This window comes from Ixodes scapularis, unplaced genomic scaffold (genome assembly GCF_016920785.2).
Source record: "Ixodes scapularis isolate PalLabHiFi unplaced genomic scaffold, ASM1692078v2 PGA_scaffold4__175_contigs__length_147842914, whole genome shotgun sequence".
NCBI lineage: Eukaryota > Metazoa > Arthropoda > Arachnida > Ixodida > Ixodidae > Ixodes > Ixodes scapularis.
Genome location: NW_024609879.1, coordinates 99,263,096 through 99,287,140, shown reverse-complemented (window position 1 = coordinate 99,287,140; position 24,045 = coordinate 99,263,096). Strand labels below are relative to the sequence as shown.

At 47.7% G+C, this 24,045-nt stretch overlaps 2 protein-coding genes across 4 annotated transcripts in view; one reads left to right on the top strand and one right to left on the bottom strand.

Annotated features, from left to right (window-relative positions):
• The first annotated feature begins 241 nt into the window (after positions 1 to 241).
• Positions 242 to 1,474, top strand: LOC8044048. The gene has a single exon (XM_002416546.5). It carries the CDS (start codon positions 242 to 244, stop codon positions 1,472 to 1,474), a length of 1,233 nt encoding a protein of 410 aa, XP_002416591.3.
• Positions 1,475 to 1,503: 29 nt separating this feature from the next.
• LOC8044049 (YLP motif-containing protein 1) overlaps positions 1,504 to 24,045 on the bottom strand; it is a 37,458-nt gene continuing 14,916 nt past the window's right edge. For all 3 annotated transcript variants that reach the window (XM_029966924.4, XM_029966925.4, XM_029966926.4), the window contains exons 6-19: positions 23,643 to 23,816; positions 22,219 to 22,412; positions 20,748 to 20,795; positions 20,070 to 20,164; positions 14,184 to 14,246; positions 13,552 to 13,660; positions 11,392 to 11,680; positions 10,598 to 10,774; positions 10,153 to 10,239; positions 6,683 to 6,763; positions 6,169 to 6,252; positions 4,502 to 4,565; positions 3,602 to 3,711; positions 1,504 to 1,698 (exon numbers count right to left, since the gene is read on the bottom strand). In XM_029966924.4, coding sequence (XP_029822784.2) covers positions 1,558 to 1,698; positions 3,602 to 3,711; positions 4,502 to 4,565; positions 6,169 to 6,252; positions 6,683 to 6,763; positions 10,153 to 10,239; positions 10,598 to 10,774; positions 11,392 to 11,680; positions 13,552 to 13,660; positions 14,184 to 14,246; positions 20,070 to 20,164; positions 20,748 to 20,795; positions 22,219 to 22,412; positions 23,643 to 23,816 — 1,716 coding nt within the window. In that variant the 3' untranslated portion in view covers positions 1,504 to 1,557. The remainder of the gene's footprint in view (positions 1,699 to 3,601; positions 3,712 to 4,501; positions 4,566 to 6,168; positions 6,253 to 6,682; positions 6,764 to 10,152; positions 10,240 to 10,597; positions 10,775 to 11,391; positions 11,681 to 13,551; positions 13,661 to 14,183; positions 14,247 to 20,069; positions 20,165 to 20,747; positions 20,796 to 22,218; positions 22,413 to 23,642; positions 23,817 to 24,045) is intronic.

The window sequence follows — 24,045 nt, the reverse complement described above, 5'->3', positions numbered from 1 at the left end:
CTCCAAGGCAAGGCTCCAAGGAGTTGGTCGTTGGTCTGCCACAGCCGCCGAAACGCCAGAAAGCTATCTACACGTTTTAAAACATCGCGCCACCAACTAAAGAACGTTATCCCCACTCCATTTATTAATCTGCCTCACAACCCGAGGCTAAAACAAGCCGCACTTCATCCAGTCGATCACATCGTTCCGAGTGGTCGGCGGTTTGCCGGCGAGTGGGCGAGTGCTGCACTGAACTTCAAACATGAGTGAAGATGACGGCTTCTCCGAGGAAGCTCTCGTGGTCGTTCGTCGCGACGAGTCGCCGCCTCCCATCCAACCGCAGTCAGAATTTCTTCAAAGAGTGCAAGCCGGCGGAGTCGACTACGTCCTGCTGACCACCGCTCTTGAAGAAGACATGTACACGCTGATGCTAACGGATGGCAGCCGTTGCTTCAAGGGCGACGCGAACGCTTCACGTCAGCCCGTTCAAGTCCGTCCTCTAACGCGCAGTGCTCTCACCACGGGAACAGGGGCCCGATTCGAGTACAGCGTCGACGTTGTTGACGACGAGGCGTTGCGTTTCAGCTGGAAACAGATCTTGGACGACCAGCGGGGAGGTCCGCGTCGGAAGCTCGGTTCCGCCGAACTCCTCCGCGTTCACGAAGATGCAAACCGCTCCGTGATGGCGGTCTTCGCGGGCGCAGTACGTGCGGTCCAAGATGCCGAGGCGAGACTGGCGCGAACGACGGGTCAGTTGGATCGACTGAGACGCGACCACGACCGCGCGTTGGATCAGCTGGACCGATGCGCTCGCGTCAAGGAAAACATGGAGAGCGAGCTGTACTCCAAGTTCACGCTCGTTCTGAACAGCAAGAAGCGACGCATTGCACAATTGCTGGGAGAGCAGACGACGGGGTCGGGCGATGAGCCAATGGCTGGGTCAGAAGACGAGCCGGTGGTTCGACAGGCAGCCAGCAGACAGACAAAGGAGTCTGTTGCCAAACCAGCGGCAAAGCGTATGGCCAGCAGACAAACCAGTAAGGCGACAGCCAAGCGTGTGGCTAGGCAGACAACGAGTAGCACGCGAGACGACGGGTCAGAGTCGGTTGACGAGCCAATGACCGGGTCCGAAGAAGAGTTGGCTGTCGAGCCGGAAGTCCAGCAAGCAACGAGCAAACAGAAGGGCAAGTCCGTAGTCGAGTCACCAACAAAACGGATGACCAACACGCAGATTCGGAGGTCGGCAGCCAAGCCTGCAATGGAGCAGACGACCCACAGTAGACACGCCTCGCACAACGCGTCGTTGGTAGCCGAGCCGATAGTCCAGCAGGCAGTCGGCAGACAGACTGAGAAGTTGGTAGTTGATCCGCGGACGACTGACAGACGGATTGGGAGGTCGGCGACCGAGCACTTGGCCGGGCAGGCGACCCGGCGAGACAGTTCGGTAGCTGAGCCGAGTTCGTCCGTGCACGCCCTGATCGAGAGCCTGATATGACGCAGCCATGGATGGAGCCAGACGAGCGATGAGAGATAAACGTCCTTTATGGGTGTCCTTCTAAAAAAGGGGGGCCTCCCCCCTCAGATGTACTTGGTGCGTGTGAGTGCCTTCTCGGCTTGACTGGGGTCTGTGAACTTGGACCAGTCCGTCTGGCCCACCACGAAGCCAATGTCCCGCATGCGCTTCTGCTGCTTGCTCTCCTCAATGTCGGCCCAGCGTACCTGCAAGCAGAGACAGTTGGGCTGCGGGTCAACACCTGCCGCGGCTACAACTACAGCCATCAAATAAACTAAGTCACAGATTTAAAGCGACACTGACACCCCCAAAAATTTTGTAATAATTTTTGTTAGATGATTTATTGTGATGTCAGAAGACTACCCAGTGACTATTTTGCTACAGCGTCACATATTTTTAATAAAGTAAAAAAAAAAAAAAACTCAGCTGCTTGAAACCGAATTTGGACTGGGGAGGAAGAAGAAATATAGAGGAGGATAGTGTTGCCAAAAGCCGTGTGGCTGAGCAACATTTTCTTTTCAATCAACGTATTTGCAGCTTTTTAGAAGCCAATAAAATGGCCATCACAATTTTTTATTTTTAATATTGAGTGTGTGCTTTCGATGGCCCACAAGTTTATCTTTGGTGGTTGTGTCTAAACCATAGAAAACAGCACGTGACCACGGAGAAGAGAGTGAGCGTGACTCAAACCGGCTGGTTCACGATCGGCGGTTTTCCCAGCTGGTTCACGATCGGTGGTTTTCGGGCGCAAAGAAGACAAATTTCAAGCCGCAAGTTGTATTCTGGGCAGTTCGGCTCTCATATGTCACATACAAATAAAAAAATTGTGGTGGCTTAGCTCGGCTATGCCAGGATATACGTAGTGTGAGCTTATGCACACAAAATGAGAGGCGCTATCAAGCGGCTCCGGTGCAGCGTCAGACTTGGCTACTGCGCAACGGAGGCGCACGGCTGGGCACACAGCGGCGCCAGAGCGTCTGCCCACATGTTTGATGGCCCACAAGTATGACGTCGCTCCTCTAAAATGCGCAGACCGGCCAGGCGCGCGCGCGGCTCCAGCGCGCCAGCTGTGCGCTGTCACTGCTCCTCGCGCTTGCGCAGCACGGCTCTTTGGGAGCCATGCGAAACTGCTCAACCTCGGCCAGTGTAGCTCATGCTACAAGACCTTGGCAAGCAGAAATGCCCTGTCAGTGTCTCTTTAATGACACATTGGCTTATCATGGTGCCTAAATTAGTGGTTGCCATAAGCTTTATCCAAAATGGTGAGAAGTTCAAACAGTCCATGACGGAAGTATCTGAAGTTGTAAAATGTGTATTTTCGAATTTTAATGATTGCCAATCACACTTTGTATGCACGAGATGGCGGCGTGCAAACGAAAATCGGGGAACGGAGGGCGAATGCTTCAAGTGATACTTACTCAGTGGTTCTATAGCCGGTGACAAGTCTCCAAGAAGGAAGTGAAAGCTCCTCACACTTCTTTCCACTTCAGCAAACCAAAAGGTGGAGAGGAGGCGACCTCCTCTCCACCGTTCGCTTTGCTGAAGTGGAAAGGGGTGGGAGGAGCTACCACTTCCTACTTAACTTGTCACCGACTGTAGTTGAAACGATAGAGTCAGATGCACTGCTTCTCCAGTACTTTATGACGAGCGGTTGCAGTCTTGCTTGGCACGACGACCGCCGTGCTTCTTGTGCTTCTGGGTTCCTAGGAACTTTGTGGAGTTACTCGAGATTGAGAAGTTTGAGAACCCAATAAATGTAAGACTGAATTGACATTGAGGGTCTTATGCCTCCGACTCGCCACTAGCAGAAATCGTAAACCGAGCTCTAGTTCATCTACAGGCAGTGGCAAACCAACTTGGATCTGAGTGAGGGGGCAAACCAGAACCCCCCCCCCCCCCCAGGCCCGGGGGGTGGTTCGCTTGGTATACCTTGGGCGCCGACGGCCAGTGTTTGCCCTGCCCAGTGGCGACTGTTTCAGGCAGGGGGGGGGGGGGGGGGGGGGGGGGGCAAAACACATGCCTTGCCCGCCCATTCTGAGAACTGAGGGGGGGGGGAGGGGGGTAAGTGCCCCCCTTGCCCCTCGCGAGAGGTCGCTAGGAGGCACGTACCCTCTTCTTTCCTGGCTGGCTTTGTCGCTCCTCGTAGTCATCCGGCAACTGGAGGTAGTCGTCCAGAGAGGTATGTTTGAGGCGTTGACTGCTCAGACCATCCAGCCGTACTGCGCATAACATGCACCAAAAGTTAGTAGACTCCAGTGGCTGCTTTCTGTCTCCGCTTAAAAAGAGCAGCTCTAAGTGTAACGTGGTGGAAGACTCGAGCCCCGAACTCTGGAAGGTGCTCGACCAGGCACGGCCTTCTCGGCGAAGGGTGGGTCACATTGTTTAAACCTTTTTACTGCTGTAAAACTTGCGACTAGTTGTCGCCTATGGCTCCTCAAATGACTTAAAAAAGTTTGGGTTGTAACCCCAAACTCTGAGTCGCGTAGGCAGTCATTACCGGTGTCCGTGCACACGCAAGTCTCGTGGATGATGCATTAATCCCATACTTTTTCTTACCGGTCAAATCTTGCTCTCTTTGATGCCTAAGATCTACCCATTAATGCAACATGCATGCTTTAGGACCCCTTGAGAAATTGTAGTTCGTTTACTCTATGACAGAGCAGATGCACGTCTTTGTTCATATGCTAAAATCTACCCATTAATGCAACATGCATGCTTTATGACCCCTTGAGAAATTGTAGTTTGTTTACTCTATGACAGAGCAGATGCACGTCTTTGTTCATACGCAGGTCAGTCTAGATTCTGTTTTATTCAATCACGAATAACCGAAGAGGATGCACCATGTACTATGGCAGGACGGAAAGTTTTCATCGAAGGAATAGCAACAATGTTTAAACCACAACCGTCTGCAAGTAATTTTAGCACACTCATACTTACGTGAGGGGGCCCTCTAGAACAAAAAAGATGAAGGAAAGTTTCCTAGAACTCTAGAGAAAAAACGTGTCTCACATAGCCTCTCGCCCGTGCATGCTGTTCCGCCATCCGTCAGCTCCCACCGACTTGGCTTGTGCACCTGAAGCAGGACAGAGAAACTGAAGCTAAGATCTAATCACGAGGGACAAGATAGCCCTCCATCCATGGTAGTAACAGTGCATGGTAAAGGCTACAAGCACGAGAGCACATGACCTTGAATGGCACTTGCCTGCACGCACTCATCCGGTCGGAATGCCTTTCAAAGCCACAAACTTGTAATTCTACCAAATCGGATCTGATAATAACTGCCCAACTTTGCTCCCTCTTTCCATTTCTAGCTCTTTTATGGGGAGGGGTGGTAGGAGGTAGCCCATGTACAGTAAACTCTCACTTGAGCGAACAACAGTTTAACAAATATTTCAGAAAAACGAATTTAAAATAAATCCTTGGCGTTTTTTTTACGGATTTTATGCAAAAATATTTCAGTTAAATGAAAAACAAATTTCGAAATAGCGAATATTTCAGTTAAACGAGCTTGATCGGTGGACCCAGGATTGTTTTTGCAATCAGTTCAACGAAGTTTTGTGCTCTGCAGTGTTAGAGTAGCCAATGCCCGCCACCCCGCCGTCGCCACCTCTGCAGCGGTGGCGTATCATCGCTGCCGTTTACAGCACCACCGAGGCAAAGCGGCGGTGCGGTAGACGAAAACAAACCCCGTAATGTGTCTTTATTTGTCACCGGTTTCGTTCGGCCATCTTAGTTCTGAGTAACAATGGCAGGATGGCAGTTTGTGCTCCTACTTTCGCAATGAGTATGACGAAACGAAAGTGGTTGTCTCTGTCAGACAACCTCAAAATCCTTCAGCGTCTGGACAACGGTCAAAGGCAAGTGGACGTTGCGAAGGACTATGGGATTCCACCGTCGATGTTGTCAACGATAGTGAAGCAAGAGTTGAAGCTTGAAAGAGAAACTGCGTTCAATCCCAACAGGAAACGACTCTGCACGGGATATTTCAAGCCAGTGGATGATGTCGTTGCGGTATGGCTTCGTCACAGCAACAAGCTGTGCCAGAGGAAGTGCAAAAAAATATAGACTCTCTGGACAGCTTTGTTACTTCATGCGCTTTAAGAGCGCCGGTGCAAATGAGAATTTGATTTTTTTCAAAATAAGAAAGGCAGGAATGTAACTGTTATGCACTTTGTATATATCGATGTATACATGACTCCCATTAATTGCATTTCACACTTTTGACTCAATGTATGCTATGCCCTATGCTGTTCCATATTCTAGTGAATATATTCAATTTAGTGAACTTTCAGTTAAAGTAAACTATTTCCTTAAGCCCCTTGAAGTTCGCTCAAGTGAGAGTTTACTGTATATAGTGCTATACGGTGTCTTTCAGGAAAGCCCAGCATTGATAACACCCTATATATATCTGTTGAAAGAAGAAACAATGACGCCCCTGTGCCCATTACTCAAATGACAAATGCAACTTTTTGCCTAAGAACTTACCAGCCATTCTTCATCGTTGCTCTGAGAAAGAAGCAAATGACACGCGAGCATTCGTCAAGAAAAAGGACGACTCATGATAAACAAAACGTTGAAAGCGCAGCTAGAAACGATTAGACCAGCATTCATCGGCGTTCTAGAAGGCACCGGGCAAAACTACACCGACGGAAGGAACCTAAGCACGCTCAACTCACATCCTCGTCTTCGTCCTCATTATCCTCCTGGGTTGTGTCTTCTTGCGACTGGTCCTCAGTGGCAGCGTCCTCCGTGCCGTTTCCCTGCAGAACGTAGTTAACATACGACACGACGAGCTTGAGGCAGCACACGGTATGTTCCCGTTTCACGCTGCCTTTGCAGCCATGCAAAACAAGCACGGCCATTCTCTTTGGCCGTCGTCAATGGATGAACTAAGGTGGCCGATATCCCCAGAACACACCATTCCCCTTACTATGACCATAAATAAAATGACTGAACAGTTTGTTTCGACGGTTTATTTGCGGTCTGTAAGTTACTGCAATGTGCGGCATCGCTTGCAAGCCGCAAAGAACTGAGCGTGGGGTTCATTTGTGTGAGCCTGTTTCCAAAACTGCCCGATCGGAGAGAGAGATCGATGGCAATAGAAATATATTTACTTAGAATGATGCTGAGTTTCGGTACCCAAGGCGCATAGGGTTAACTCTAGGTAACAATGCTGTAATATTTACTTACATTTGGGCTGAGCTCCGCTAGTAGAGACGTCACGTCTAGGGTTGGATACTGCCTTGGCGTGGGCTCCCACGACTTGATAATCTGCAAGCAACGGCGAGAGTCGGTCGCCCCGTTTGTGACCCAGGTGGAGCAAGTTACTGCTCGTACAAAGGGCAGAGCCGATCATTGCTACCAAGTGGAAACGTAACAGCGGTTAGTTAAATGAACAACTGGGCGAGTAGGTAAGAGTTCATCATAACTTGCAGCGCGACTGGGACAAGGACAGACAGAGGAGAAAGCACAAGACAAGCACTGAGATTTCTCCTCTGTCTGTCCTTGTCCCAGTAGCGCTGCAAGTTAGGATGAGCTGTTAGTTACTGTAACCTTTCTTACACTAGTATCAGCCAGTAAAATATTGAGGTTCACTAATTGTGAACCAATCATTTTTTTTTCCTATTAAATCCAGTTTAAAGAAATGCTTATCTTTAATATATTTTTCCCCAGCTGCCTCCCACTAATACGGGCATATTTGTTTGTTACATTTAGGTCAGTTTGCTGACACACACTGTAAGCCATGTACAAAAATATGATTTTTGCTGACAGGCATTTACTCTGTTCATGAAAGATGCAGTTCTTAAGGGGAGACGCAGGTCTTAAGATATCAAAAAATCGCGAAAAATGCCATTTTTCGAAATTCACGGTTTTGAGGTCTATATAGTCAAGAGTATGTCCTCACAAAATATAACTGCTCAATTCAATCTCTAAATAGGAAAATAATGACAATTTGTAAGCGTTCACAGACCCGACTTGAAGCCTAAACTCTGAAATGTCAACAAAGTTCAAGCTGTCTGAGCTCCGCAATGGCTCAACCGGTTGCAGCCATCTTGGTCTTGTTCGAAAGCTGGTTTCCCGCGCTTACTTTTCCAGCGCTCCAAAGCAGCGTACCCCTCAAGGCCGTGGCGTCATCGATGCCGGACGAAAGGCCGTCACCGGCGCTAGAAAGGCGCTGATAAGGCAAAGCGCGCGCTCCTCCGAGGCGCAACTCTCTCATTGGTCGAGACGCACACCTCCTCTCCTGGCTTCCCCGGCACGACGTCCAAGTCGCTCCGCGGGCTCCCGCGTTGTCTGCTTTCCATCGCTTTGCCGCTCGGGACGCACGTTACATTCGGATTTCTCCAGTTTCTATATCGATAACTTCAGTGTTTTCTTTGTGGTTCCTAGTAGTTTGTATGTTCCCTGTCTTCTTTGCATCGTTCGTGTAAATATTTTAATACCTCCTCTTTGTTTAGATTTGCTTTTTCCTGCGTCATTGTTCTTTGTTTCGTTCTGCGCATTTCGATGGTTGGGGACACCGGTTTGAAAGTCAACACGCAGAGACTAAATAGAAAAGGAAGACGTGCTTAGACCTCCGCATCGACGAGAACCTTCCGCTTCGTCGATGCCACAAGTCGTTTTACTTATGCATATCCAAATTTCGAAGTCTATTATCCCAGCTTTGTTTTTTTCAGCATAGGCTTTTGACTCACTTGCGCTCAATCGATTTTCATAAACTCTATACAATATTTTTGTAATGAACTAGACTGCAAGCTATAGCTACTTTTATTATGATATTTTTTAGGTATATAGAACTGACATTTCATTATTAGACATTCTTATAGCCTCTATTATATGACTTCTGTTCACTTTAATACTTTTACATGATTATATTGTGCTAAAGAAATAAAATTAGCTTTAGCTTGTATGGCATTTCTTTAGGAAGCAATTGATACCTTTTTTGCATTAAAATTTTAATAAGGCTTTTTTAAAACCCATGCTGAAATGAGCTAATTAATAATTTATATTGTTTATAACTTTTGACGAAGAAGAAATACTGAAATCTGGTTGCAGTTATGGAATCAGCATAGTAAACTCCATGCCTATGCAAAAAATCACAGATATACCAATAAAAACAAAATATTTTTGGAGAACCCATTTCCTCCCAATGTGATTTTATCAACATTTCACTTATTCTTTACTTCTTTCATATTTTTTTCTAATGTTCCCATGAATGGATTACGTCATTTTTTATGTCAAGTTGTTCAGGAAGACTTACACTACACCTTGATGGCAATTATTGTTTATCATTCTTCACAATTTTCTACGTTCAATGTTAAAACTTTAACTTCGATTTTCTCATCTTCGTGTTTTTTGTAAACATGCTTAGCCTTACGGGAGTTTTCATGAGGTTTTTATCAAAGCATTTTGGAAATTTTGATACCGTTTTATTCAGAAAGGATTGGACTATGGAGTAAAGCTATTTTTTTTACAGTCTAGAGTGCCAAAAAAAATTATGATAAATAATGTGACCTCATTAATGTCATAATTGGCATAATTAACCAATTTTTATATAATAATGTAATTTTGTGAAAATTTAAATAGCTTTATAATGCATGGCAGACCTTTAGCTATGTTTCTACATTAATAAAAAACATTTTTTTGTTGGAAATGGCCTTAACGATTTGTAAGAAATTACCAAATTAGGCAATGCTATTTTTATAACTTGAAAACTAATTGAGATTTTCTAAAACTGATTTCATATTTGAATGGAGGAAGAAGAAACACATATGCACAATGATTTTCATTAGAATAGCTGCAAAAATAAAATAGTTCAGTTTTGAGCCACTGTCTCGCCTTAAGGCCCGTTCACGCACTTGCAACCTCTTAGAACCTTGTGCCTTGGAACCTCTTATTATTTCTTACGACGAGAGGACACACTGGCGCCATCTATTGGATAGCAGTGCAAACTTGGTGATCCGGCATATTTTCTATTTTTCTCGCGCATTATTCTTTCTTTCTTGGCTCGAAAAACTTTTTTCAACATTATAAACGAGCCTTTGTCATAGGTATTAAGCCCATTTGACCCCGGAAATCCCGCAAAACCTTCGCTCTTGTGAAATGCAGTTCCAGGGTCACTGCATAGATGGCGCCAGCATGCCAGTGTGTTTTCTCACCCTAGGAAATTTTAAGACGTTTCAACAGGTCTCGTCTCTCTCTCGGTCGTACTCGGTTGCAAGTGTGTGAATGGGCCTTTACAATAAACTACAGTAAGCACTGCAACAAGATTATCTTATGCAGATTGCTATCATGTTGGTTGCCAATTTCTTTGAACCAAACATGCAATCAGCTTTGTAAAATCGAAAAATCATTAATTTGATAGCTTTCCCACAGGCACTTGCCATAACAGCAGCAGCCCATGGTAAGACGAGTTTTTATTAAGCCGTACCGATCCTCGGCAGCCATAGTGATCCTGGTCAGTGAAGCATCCCCGCTATGTGAGGCTTGCCACAACTATCTAAAGCTACCCCGCTCGTGCTCAAAGCCTCTTTTCTTGTCAGGGCCGACGCCGCAGGTGAAACGTTCAGCAACAAACGTTTAGCGGCACACGAATTTCAGGGTAGACGAGGCGTGCCCACGACAACGACCTGGACTGCCGGGTAGCAACTGCTCCTTACCCGAGTGATGTCCTTGAGAGACCGGCCGTGAATGTTACGCTTGTGGCACTCTTCCGCATCCATAGACCCTGGCTGTGCCACATAAACCTGCACAGGTGGCGGTACCGTTACGCTCCGATGCAGCACCGTGTCCATTCTTCTCGGGAACAAAAATGGTGGCGCAGTGAGACGTTGTGCAAAATGTGGTTCTTACAAGACATCCAGCAACCACGCGAGACACTCAATAATTGCCATTTCATAAACACATCGAGCCCTTGTCAGTGGCAAGGACTGACCAACGCATAGATGCACTGGTCTTTGCCAGGACAAGATGATGTATCCTGCTTCTTTTCTTCCACTTAAGGAAGTAGAGTTGAGACTAACGCATACTACGTCGGGGTTACACAGCCACTACACTATGCCTTGTATGTTCTGAGGCTTCGGTCGGCCTGGGGGCTAGCCCTACCTGAAAGCCCTGTGCCTTGGCGTAGCCCGCAAACTGCTCGAGCTGGCGAGCCTGGGACATCACAGCGTCCACCAGCAGGAAGGGGAAGAGGCGGCCGTCCACCGTCTTGCGGAACGACTTGAGCAGGCTGCCACAGTACGCCTCCTCCATCTCCGCCTCGTACTCATAGCGGAACTCCTGCCGCGGAAAACGACGGGGGTCACCACGGTCAGAGCCAATGCTCTTGAATCTACTGCGGAAGAGTGCCCTACGCTCTTCCGCAAAGCTCGGGGAACGCCGTGCACGAGAACGGCGCTCCTAGAGCCACCAGCGGCAACGCCTCCACGGGCAACAGAGAAAAGTTTATGAAGGACGCTCTTTTTGCGCAAACTTGGTCCCTGTTGAAGACTGATAGCAGTGCATAATAAATATGCTGACAGGGACCAGGGAGCGCACAATTTGTCTTGCACAAACCACACACACTTTTAATCTTTTAAAGATTTATTTATAAAAGCTTTCTTGGCTTATCTTCTTTTCTCCGGCTAAATGTAGCGGAGAAATTTAACTACCTCATTGGTCACGTGACGTCAGGTCACACAACTAAAACCGGATCGGTATTTAGGCCATGTGACGTCACGTCACGTCACGGCGTCGATCTCCCCACTAAATATGGCGGAAAAATTGGATTGCGCAATGCTCCCAGTGTGTCGCTCGCTCACAACACAAGTTCCTTACAAGTCTCTCGTAGAAGACCACTCGTAAAACATATCCCGGATGAAAATAAAACCGACAAAGTAGGCCCTCGGAAGACCCACCCTGCGCTTGACCTTCTTCCCGGTGTCCGGGTCGAGGTCGTTCACTTCCACCTCCTGCATGAAGTAGTCGTCGAGGCAGAGGACGCGGGGGGGCACCCCACCGGCCGCCTGGGCCTCCCGCTCCTTCATCAGCCGAGCCAGGCGCGACTTGCCGCACCCGGGGGGCCCCCGGACGAGCACGCACAGCAGCGGGGGACGAGACTCCCGCCCCGGCAGGTCTAGAAGGTCCTCCACGAGGACCGGCTTGGGCCCCACGGGCACGGGCGGACTCGCCTCTCGCGACCTCGGCCTGAAACCATCCAGGGCACCGGCAATCAGAACGTCTTCAAAGTCGACATACAGTGTTGTCTTCACGGTTCCCGATTTGCCTCACAATTGACCACACTAACAGACATTAATGGACTAATAACTTAAACATTAGGCCAAAATTAATTTTTCATCTTTTGCAAAGTTATTGAAGTTACAAGTTTTGTCCTCACCATTTAAAAAAAAAAAAGTTTGTTGGCAACAGTGAAAAAGTGATGCCAGCGCAGGCAGGGGTTCACCCATTTGACTGTTCAATCTGTTCCCAACTAATTACAAGCTAGCTGTTTCAAGGTGTCAAATAAATGCCTTGCAAACTCGATCTGGCATCCACGTAGCAGCATGCAAGAAATGCTCGGCATACTCCGTTCAGTGCACTTCGCACTCAACGGAGTGCAAAGCGGAGTGCAAAGTGCTCCCGCATTCTCGTACTGCTTCAAAGATGCTGATATTAAGTTAGACACGCTAAAAATGCTATAAACAGCCCTGCTGACTCCGAGCTAAATCCTGGTTTCGGTTGTTGTGAATTCTCGGATTTTTAAGCAATTCCTGCTAAAACAACGATCATGAGAATGATAATACTGCAAGAGATTTCTGCAGCTTAGCCAGGTTGAAAGGTGGATTGCATGCACAGATTAAAAAACGCTGACAATGTTAGAAGTGATATGACAGGTCCCTGGGCTCTATACAACGCTTGTTTAAGGTGGCTCCGAATCACACTAAAACTGCGTAACCATGGAATTGGTCAAAACTTTTGATCACTAGGGAGCTGAAGGAACACCACTCCCACGATTCCTGGAGTGCGGGCTGGGGCGCTTATGGGATTTAGCAAATGGTCTATTGTAGAGCCACTAAATAAGCTGCGCTTAGAGTATCGGCACTCTGTTCCCCGACATTGTTGTGGGCGCCGCCATTTTGGCTCGTATGCAGAACAGACGCAACAGCCGATCGTCGTGATTCAAAAGTGCGACTTCCTCAGCATTAGATTCGGTGTTAGGAAGGTAATGTAATATTGCTTTGCTCTGTCGCGAACGGTTTAAACATTTGTCGAGGGCGGAAAAGCATTTCCTGTGATTTCAGATAAAGCTTCAGATAACTGGCAACCATGATTTTAAGCCACAATATGGCCAAGTGTCGTTACTCTGAAGCGTAGCTTATTTAGTGGCACTAGTCTATTGGTCAGGACATAGCCTCCAGCCAAATGCTGACAAGGTGTCCGCATCGGACTCGTGTTTCTTGTGGCTCACGGAGAAAGTCGGCATGAGAGCGCTCCTGCCAAGGCGACGCGAGCGGACACGACCGGTCGACCGCTCTCGTCAACTCTCCTATACAAACAAACGTTATTCAGGATCAAAATTACCGCATTTTGCATGCACAATGAAAGCTGCAACCGCATCTTGGCACACTCCGTCCACCCCCAAGCTGACAGGTCGTGGGATGCCAGGTGCACGTTGAACTAGTCATATATTTTTACCTCTGGACATGTGATATCACTCCTGCCCATACCCACGCACGAGGAGTGGGGTCAGGCGACGAAAGGGAGGCGGCCGACAGGTCCAGCAAGTGCATAGCTCCCGCCGCACTGTCAGCCGAGGGGTGTACGGAGAGTGGTGTTGCGGGTGCGAGAGGCTTGCACTTCGGGTAGCAGGGAAGAAACGCTATTCGAAAACTCCCGCACAGCTGCCGCTAACGATGGCACTACATTTGGATGCACTACTCTAAAAGCTAACCAATAAAGGAGACGTAAAGCACGACCAAAAAGGGCAAGTCACCCGAGCTGCCGCAGATGAACAGTGTACAACATACAAAGGCCGCGGCAGGGCCGAGTCAACCCTGTTGTGGGTAGACTGTGCTCACCCTTCGGCAGAGGGCCTCAGCGGGGACCCACGTCGCGGAAGATCGTCCAGGTGTGGAGATCGCATCGGCGGCCTCAAAGAGTGCGTCACGCCGTGCCCGTAGTCGAGCACTGCACAAAGGGCACCAATGAGGCTGTGCTAAAAAAAGTGTTTGTAGCCTTTCTCCACTTTATTCACAGATAGAACTAGCGTGAAAATGGCCGAGTGCCTAGTAATCAGAAGGCACGATGGAATTCATTTGTAACAGAAGGCTAGATGCTGCAAACTTTCAAACTACGTCCCCAGCATGTGTTTACGGTTAGACAGTCCGAGGACAGCTAGACATCTAGCCTGCACTTCATCCGCAGCTTTGAAGTGAAGTGATCATGGTGGCACAAGAGATGACAAGGGCACGTGCCATAGAGTAGCCCCACCATAGGCAACACCGACAGGGACGACCAACATTGATTCTCCGAAATATTTTTGCGCTTTTAAGACGCTCGTGAACCTAACACAACGTCTTGCACCAAACTACGGAGAGTCGTCCGTAACAGTTAGTACGGAACATTATTCTACGCCAGCCACGGGGCAACTATGGAGTGCTTTCTGTACAAAGTGCACCGTCTGCTAAGTATGGCTGAAGAAAGTACATACCTTTGCGTTCGGGCTTGGTCTCTTCGGTCCTACCATGGCCATAGTCGAACGATTCAAACTTGGCTGGGGAACAGAGAGAGATGCTCCTATTTACAGACCGGTACAAACCGGTTTAAGCTAGCATAAACCGGAATGGATCAGCATAGCCCAGTACGAACCAGTAGCCTACAATGAACCAAAACCACACGGTACCACGCCATTGTTGGAGGCTACTCGCATGGAGCAATTACTACCAGAGGGCCCTGTTGCTGTAGCCATTAGGATCCATTCAACGTGCGCGACCTCTCCAACGTAATTTTTTGAGTCATGATTGAACCAAAGTAGTCTGGTTCATTTGGCCGGGCATTTCAAGGCCTCTTGTCTAAGGAGCAGTGCGAGCTATACAAGGTTCTGCGAAATAGCTAGTGCATCCACTAGAAGCCCTTCAAAGGAAACCCAAAATGCCTTTCAAACACTGACCAGTCCAATCAGTTCACAAGACATATAACTAATTCTGCCTGTGAGAACACTCCTCTAAGGAGAGCGATGTTATTGTGAAAACGGTCCTTTCAGTAACAGGACTACTCGATTGCATTATCATTAGTCCAGTATCGTGGAAGTCTCACAGCCCCCCTTAAAAAGGGTTCAGGATGACGTGAAACATTGGCCATTGTTTAGAGCATCCTTGGTACTCCCGAAAGTGCTTCATTTACCTGTGTTACTCCCGTTACAAGGATCTGGCGGATTATTTTTTGCTGTGCTAGCATTCAATCAAGCATAGATCTACCATGAAGCTTTCACTCGTGCAATATTAGTCTATTAATCTTTGGTTACTTTAACGTGGTAAATAGTCGTATATGCCTTATTCAACCATTGCATACCTTATGGTATATATTAGCTACCTACCATTTACCAAATACTCTATTACACCAGCGGCTACAAACCATAATTAATTGCCCATATGTGGCAATAACCGATTACTATTGTCAACTGCCCATTTACGACAAAGCAAAAGTTTAGACCTTAATTTTAAATTGCATATTTTCGTTTTACGTATTATATGCATTCTCTAGTTCAAAATTAAGTGAGCAATAAATTTGCATAAAACCCTACATTTAAAAATATTGCAATAATAAAAATGAATTTAGAACTAAATGTACATCAAACTATTTTTATTGGTAACATATTAAATCATCTCAAAGTATATTATATTATCCACTCAAGTATATTATTGTATTAAATCTATTTAGTACATCCTGTAATGTATTTTTTTACGTAATTGGGCAAAACATTATCCTACATTTTAATTAATCCATTTACACTTCAGTTACACCATTTTATAACATTAAAGACAATTACAGCATGTTTAAAACACTATTCAGATGGGTCTACATTAAGTTTATTCTAAAACATTAATTTTAAGCAGAATTAAATACCTTCATTGGGCATGTTGACTACATTCACGTCTCATCCAATCGTTGGTTCCACCCGACCAGAGTGACTTACGTTTTGTAAACTATCCGGTACCTTTGGATGCCGAAGATGCTTACATAAAGCCAGATCACGAACACTACTCTTACATTTCCTGCATGTGTGCCATTTTGGTTTCTTCCTTTTCGGGTTGCAGATCGCATTTCTTTTCACCAGCCACCATTTGACACATGGCACTACTATGCAACTGGACCACCTTAGAGCAATGTCTACGAACTGTGGCACACGCACTAGCTAACACGTTTTCAACACAGCTTCCAAGCTAAGTAAAACTTTACCAATGTCAAATTTATTTGTTAGACATTAAGACAAGACTCTCAGTTACTCAGAGAACCTGGTGGTGCTTGTTTACTTTATATCATTGCAATTAAGTAGTTTTAACTCGACACAAGTGTAATCACATATGCAACTCTTTAATCTCTGAACCACTTAAATCGTATTGTTCACCTTCCAACACAATGATCCACAAACAGAGCTTTTTCCTGCAATTATCTCGTTTTCGAGCGTCAACAAGCAAACCGATCGCCTAGCTTCCAAGAGCTGCACACCACCCAAGGCCTACTAGTTAACTAGTCTCTGCTTACCGTTAAAGCTAGTATCGCTTCAGTTATCGAGAGTTCAGCGTGTGATAAAGAATTGACACTACAGTCTTGCATTGGGAGCATTTTTTATTGCCTTACTCATTCTAAAGATGACTTCCATCTTTCTTTTTTTGTCTTAGCCTAAAACAAGTTTATTTGCAACTTGGCATCTCGGACAGTAATAATCGACGAGCTGACACTTCAGCTTCGTCGCCATTTCTAAGACAAAGGGAGGGCAACTACAGTTGATGCGACATTTTGCTTACATCAGCCGACTCTATGCTAAGCCTGGTGGTCAGTTATTGTCCTCCAAACCCTTTAAACTGTAATTTTTTCATTTGCAAATAGAACTTTAGACAAACGAGCTTATGAGACTTTGGTCTTTAGCTTAGCTAGCAAACGCTACTATACCACCGGAGCAATAATTAAGCGTGCTACCATTAACAACCAAGCTGCACATAAACTGGAATTGCCCAACCCCACTTGCCTAATTCAAACATTAATCTAAAGGCCCAACCTTGGTTCAAGGTGTTTTGGGTCGGACATGCTTTTCACCAGAACTCCACAACAGAAATTTGCAATTCGTACACACACAGGGAGACTTCTTCCTCCCGGTATTTGTTTATTTCAGACAAGTACAAGCTTCTGAGAAGCCAACACGGAGACTCTACTTTGTATGGATATTCGCTTACAAATGTCTCGCCCATTCAATGCCTTTGTTGCTGCGAAAGAACCGTTTTGTCGCATGCTTTGTTTATGGCAGGGCTGGCAGTAGTCCCATGTTTGCCAACTAGTAATGAATACCAGTTACATCTGTTTCTGCAACTTCCCTCGCAGCAACAATAGGCCCTAAGGCACCATGCAACAACTTCAATTTTAGTTGAAGTATCCCAACTATTGTTTGGCATAAAACGAGTGCAGTTTAGGGTGACCTGCAGCCATACGTTACAGCTAATCAAATTAGCCTACAAGGTACACCCTGGGTTCAGCGGCACAACATTATTGTCAGCTTCAGTTGATTTCCTGAACTTTGAAGAATATATCAGTATTGAAAATTGGTCTTTTAATGCATAAAGAAGCACCTCATACATCTAGGTAAATAGAAAATGCATGAAAATAAGGGAGGTTACTTGTTTAGTGCTCTATCAGTTTCTCAAACTTTCAGTTTCTTAGATGCAACCACTACTTCAAAAACTGTTGCATGGTCCCTTTATTCTCTACTTCGGGTGGCCCCCAAAGGCACTCTGCCTGTAAGTAGTGTTTTGTTGACAAGATCCAGCATTCTAGTTATGTGCTGTTCCCTTCCATCTTAATCCTTTGTTTAAATTATTTATTCTATGGAGGCTGCACTACTGCCTTGCTTTTGTAACGCAACAAACTTTAAAATGCTTGAGCTAAAAAGGTTTGAAGCCTCAATAAAACTGCTTTGTCATACAAGCCTCATAGGCTTTGATGGGCTCAATGATTTGAAGTGAATACAAAATACAATAAAATTCTTATTAATTCTATGGGGAATAAGAAAACATACCCTGAACAAGAATATCTTAGTTAGTTTAGAAGTTGGAAATTTAGTTTTACGTTCTGCTTTGCACTGTGATTTAACCTCATAGCTGGAACATGTTTAAAATGGGCCACTTAATTCTGGAATAAAGCTGCGGCTAAAAAAGTTAAAATATTTGGCCACGAGAATTCCTTAGGGGAAGAAAAATTTCAGTTCAGATATTTATACTGCAATGAGCCTCATTATGCCACAATGCCAATATTACTAAATACTGAGCTCTGTTTCACTTGATTTAAACTTTCCAGCAGGTTTTATTTAGCAAGTTGAACAGGCCAAAGAAAAAAGTTGGCATTGATTATTGCCTATGCATAGTCTTAAGAGCTTTGTGAATAGCTTGGAACTCTGTAGCTTTCAAAAAGGAAGTTCTGTAAGTTGACTGCACCCTCGGGAAAGAGCAAGCTAACTTTGTAAAACAATAAGCCTCCTATTTGAGAATCCCAGAAAATTCTTTGGAATAAGTTTATCTAGAAGTTGAAGGAAGCTCGATAAATCCAGATTGTTCCAGCTTTTAAGATGTTGTCAAGAAAGTGCGTTCTACGAGACAATGCCTTCTTCTCAAGTAATGAACCGAGTGCCAAAGCTAAAGCCTCGTCTACCGGGACTTAACATCTCGTTGCCCCCTTCCCACCCCCAATCATTAAATTTTGGTGCACCTTTTACCGCCCTCCGCACCATAGTTCCAACACCTCCAAACAAGGCCCTAGTGCCTTCTCCGTTACCTACCGTAGACCAGAGCGGGTCACAGTTAAAACAGGAGTGCAACATTTGGCACAGCCTAACGTTGATGCAGCACTCGCGCCCCAGCTGCAACCCGCGCTGGCCTCCGGTAGGCAACGGAAAAGATCCAGCACTGCGACCGTGCCATCTAGTTGACAGTTCCCGGATCTGCCCCATTCCAATTCTGGTGCGAGGAGGTCGTTCCCTCTCTCTAGCACCGTGTATAAGTCTGGAGGTCCCTTCTAGTGCCAGGTCGTCTTGCACGAAGCCGACCGACGATGCCTTCTTATGCGCTAGCTCCAGTGGGCGATGTGGGCAACACAATGCCCACCGGAGGTGCAAGAGTGGTCCCCTAAAACACCGAGGCAATGTGGCGGGAAAAGCACGTAACTGGCTCATACACCTAGCTGCCCCAACGAAGACTCCTTACACCCCAGACTTGCACGCAACAATCCGCAACGTCGAACATTAATCTGCACAGTCCCACACTCGGCAGCGAGCGTATGGCCCTGCTTGAGCTTTGTTCGCACCGCCGCCCACAAACGGGCATGCCCCGAAACCGAGGACGAAAATTCGTTCGAAAGACCATGTTCCGGACCACCCCTAGTCGAGGCCTCGAGAAGAGAGCTGACTCTCGCTTTCTTCAACGACACATACTAGGAATAGCGCAGAAAAGTGACTGGCCCCGTGCTACTGGCGCCTTAATCTAAGCACCTTAACGAGGAACTGTCCACTATCTAGCAATGGTGTATTGCAGATCTGTCGTATAGCACGCGAGAAAGCTCTGGGGTGTAAAGAGGGTCGATCGCTTTCAACGAGCAAATGAGAGCGCTGGCTTAATTTCACTGTTTCCCCCGTTTCAATTCCAATGAGTCACAAACGCCTCACGTCAAAGTTACTTTGTAAGGGACCGATATGCTGCAACTGCTAAAGGCTGGTTCCGACGCAACTTCTTTGGACCTCGTGCCTTAAAACCTATTAAAATCTCTTACAAGACAACACACTGGTACCATCTATCGGGTAGCTGTAGAACAATTGGCAATTACTAATATTTTCTACATTGTTTGCGTAATATTATCTTTTCTTGGCTCAATTGAAATTTGAAAACGTGAACCACTTCTCATAGGTAGCACATACTCTTGATCTCAAACACCACAAAACCTTCATTCTAGCAAAGTTCCACGGCCACCTCATAGAGGGCACCAACGTGTTCTCTCGTCGTAAGAGATCGCAAAAACTCGGTCCTAAGCAAAAGCAAATGTGTGAATCTGCCTTTACTTTGCGAGAAATCGCAGGAACCGTTATTCTGCCGCCGCTACGACTGCCAGGGAGTGCTTCCCCCACCACACCCGACGTTCTAGGACGCTCCGACGAACGAAACTCCCATACGGTCCCTCCCCACGAGACCCCTCCCCCCCCCCCCCATTTTGGGGCCGGGGGTCCCGCCTGTGCGGGGGACCCCCGCGCCCCTTCTCGAGCACACAGGAAAGCTGGCCACAGTGCCCGAGGCCCTTTATTTGGCGTCCGCAGAAGCCTAGTTGGGTCTGGCGCCATTACCTCCTCCGGCGGGAACCTCCGCGGGCCGGTGGCCGTAGTCAATCACTTCGGGCTCCCACGTCGGTTCTGGCGGGGGTCCGCGAGGTTCCTCGGGCCTGCAGGCACGGGGGAGACAGGGGGCACGAACATTTCACTCGGGGCTCGGCCTGGTCCCCCACATCTCCCAAAGTGGCCGACCGCCGCAGAGAGGCTTCGTGCGTACCGACACGGCAACTTGCTAGACTCAAATGTTGTGGGGCTTAGCTAGCCGAAGACCCCGCTTCACAAATGGGGGGTCAAGTAGATAAGCTGCCTACAGCAAAAACCAGCCAGGGGACCGTTTTCCATCACCACAAAACTCGCTGATAATCTGTCCCTACCTCCTGCGGTTCGGTGCTCCAAGATAAGGACTCGAGACTCGACACACCAAACTGGCTTACTCAAAGCAGAACGGGCATAATTCTAGCCGCCAAGGGTCGGTGAAAACCCTCCAACTCGTACCCACGCAAACAGTCTCCAAAAATTGCTTAAAAAGATGCAGAACCGCTACGGTTCATCTCTGCACTACAGCTAGCATCAAAAGTAAACGAGGACCGCAGCCAGGCTGTCCCCAGCACCCGTGGGCCCCTCCGCATGCCCTTGGCGAGGGAAAGAGGGAATCCAAAGGGTGTGTCGTACCGGGGGGTCAGGCCCACTCACCAAGGGGGCGGCCAGTGGTCCCAGTCACCTCCGGGTCCCCCAGGGAACCTGAAGTGAAAGCAAGGTGCACACGGGCTCGTGCGTCACAAAGCTGCACTTTGCCGGGCAACAACGCCGAAAGCAACGATAGGAGCAAGCGTAACTAAAGTCCCCAGCACGGTTTAACACATATATAGGTATGCTTGCAGCTTGTGTCGCAGCTGCCAGATAAGGTCCTGTCCTCGCCTCGTTTGCAGGAAGCACCGCCGGACGACCCTCTGATAAACGGCCAGCGGTAGCCTTTCGCCGGCCCAGTTTCTCACGCCTCTCTATGGGAGACACGCTTGTTTTTAAGGTTGTTTCTTGTATGTGTCGTGTCATGTAGAGCTTGGCCTGGCAGTAAGCATGTTGCTTAGACGCAGCTTTGTCCTTGACTCGAGTTTCGTACCTCGACGGCAGAAAGAACCATTTTCTAAATGCGTCGAAGCAAAGAGATTTGTGACGCAGCGTTCTAGCCAGCGTCCGACGACGTCAGAGCAGACGTGCCGAGGGAAAAGTGCAAATGCCGAAGTGACATAACAGACCCTTTTTTTCCCTTTTGCCTCAGTTGCGCCATTTAGCTCGAGGAGACGCCGTCGGCATAGGCTACTCGGGTGAGTGTTAATAGGGATTTATCTGGTAGATCATGTCGCAGCGTTTCCCCAACTAAAAAGTATCTTACAACTTCCTTTTACCGACTGCAGCTATGGTTCGGAGCAATGTCTGCTCAGCTGCACTGTAGCTTAGTTTGTCCGTGCTGTCGCCGGCTCTCCTTAATCTGCCCCACGAAAAATGTAGGAGGTGCTTTGCCGTCGCCCCACACATTAAAATAGTCAGCGGCAGGGCCACACTATACTGTCGTGGTCTCCTAACACTAAAGAAGACGCATTTCACAACCATTAGGTGACCAAAGATGTCACGAAGGCCAAGAAACGAGCGATCGTCGTAGCGGCGTCAAACAGCAGGGTCAAGGTCCGTTCACACAGTTGCGTTTGTTTAGAATCGAGATTTTGCAATCTTTTACGAGAGAACACGCTGACACCGCGGAGAACGCGCCAGACCCTGAACCTGTGTTTCAACAGAGCAAATATCTTGCGCTATTTGTAAGATCAAGCGTAAATACAATCTACGAGAAATGGTAGTTTGTAACATTGCCAAAACTTTTCGAGCTAAAAAAGAAAGAATGCTGCGAGGAAAGAAATTTAAAGAAACTGGAAGTGTTTTACGCCCAACCAATAGATGGTGCTAATGCGTTCTCTCGTCACGAGAGATTTGAAGAGATTTTAAAGCGCACGGTGCTAAGCAGTCGCAAGTATGTGAACCAGCCTCCAGAGTGCAGATACTCAGAGCGCAGCTTTAGAGCATCCCTAGTGGTTGTAAAGTTGAGTGTTCCGGCGAATCAAGGGACAGGTATCAAAGGGCGAGGAACGAGAATCGAGGCGAGGGGGGGTACCTGGGGGGACGGTCCCACTCGGGGGGGCCCGGCGGCCCGTGGTGGGGGCTCCGGGGGGGGCCCCAGCCGGGGGGAGGGGGTCTGCGGCCGCGGCCCCAGTCCGGCGGGAAGGGCTTCCTCACGTCCCACTCCATCGGAGGGGGCCCCCGGGGAGCGGGACCTCCGCGCATTGGTCCACGGGGTCCTGGATCCATCTGGAGACGGAAGTGGGGATGATCGTTGTGACTTCATCACGTCCGGGTAACTCGAGAAGGGCAATTCAAAATTGCTAATTATTGCTTCGAACATCGCCACTTTACTACGCAAGAAAAAAGAAAATTAATGAAGATCCGAAAACTGTAAACGTCAAAACTAGAAACTTAATGTCTCAATATGAGATTAAGAAGGAAGTTCCTCTCACCACTTTCCACTTTAGCAGAGCAAATGCTGGTGGAGAGAGGTGGGAGGAGCTTCCCCTGAGTTCTTAACCTGTCACCGACTATGGGAATCACCAAACGGATCCTTCAATGCTCTCAGCTACGCCGCTTTCGAGGCGTGAAAGCAGGCGTCAGAGCCGTGTATTGAGAGAGTTTGGTCAATGGGAGGTGCGGGCAGAGCCAGGGCGTGCGTCTGACTCGGAAAGAGGGCTTGGCATGCTCTCTTGACCAACCAGAAGCCGAAAAGAATCCCCTAGCGGTGGTAGCGGCAAACAGTTCTGATCAAAAGTCTATGTTCGTATATGGTTTTAATAAACGCGTAAGAGTGACGTGTAGTAACTCTTCGTGGTTGAAAATAGGGTGCATGTGTTGTTTTGATCATGATCATGCAGAAAGATGTAAGAAACGAATGCGCCGCGCAACTCTTTTTTTGCGCAGACAGAGTGTGATCGTTCAGACGGCAGATTCCCGGCCCTGGGCGCTTGGCGTACGGATCATGTCGATCGTTCCGCTAGTCGATCCCTTCCACCATCATTTTGGATTAACGTGATTGAAACATCACGTGTACCATATTTTCAGCCATTGAGAGTTACTGCAATGCAGTTATCAGGTTTGTTTCTCGCGACCACCGCCAGGGTATTATTTCCGGCTTCTGGTTGGTCACATTCGAATTTCTGAAGACGCCCTGGAACACGCCCAGCCCGCTTTTGGCCAATGGCGCCTCCTCATTCGTCTCCTATACTTCCCAACGAATGGCCAAACTCTCTACATTTACGGCTCTGGCAGGCGTCTACAAGTGTGTGCATGCACTGGACGTTGAAAAACGATGCGTTTAAGCAATACAACAATTCTTGGTGCTCAGCCCCCTACCTATCAAACTACAACTGGGTAGCACAAATCTGGCATTTGAACATACTGCCGTTACCGCCAGCGTCTTCGGCGGCTAATTTTCTTTCCACCAGAGTCCCAAACGCATGACAACTAGGAGCGGTAAAAGCGGCGACTCACCCCCGGTGGGAACCCCCTGGGGGGTCTGTGCATGGGGAAGCCTCTAGGGGGTCTGCGCATGGGCATGCCCCTGGGGGGTCCTGGCCCCCACGGCCTGCCGAAGGGACCCTCCTCTGGTGGGGGCCACGGCCCACCCTCTTCAAAGCCGTCCCAGTGGTCTTCAGCAAACGAGTCCTGCACAGATGAGAAGAACCAAGTTGAAGCCAGGCGTTGTCGGAAAACCGTAATGAGGAAAACGGGACAGTACGCCCGTGAGAGTGGAGCACGACACCTTGAGAATCGTACGGTGTAAAAGAAGAAATGCCCAGAAAGGAGTAACGTGCGACACTTATGAAACGTTAATGACAGAGTTCAGATGCAATGCTGCAGAGATAGTCTGAACATTCCCTTGAGCATTTAGGTT

Bases quoted from the DNA above. Each gene is read 5' to 3' on its own strand.
- LOC8044048 (XM_002416546.5), top strand. From the start codon at position 242: ATGAGTGAAGATGACGGCTTCTCCGAGGAAGCTCTCGTGGTCGTTCGT.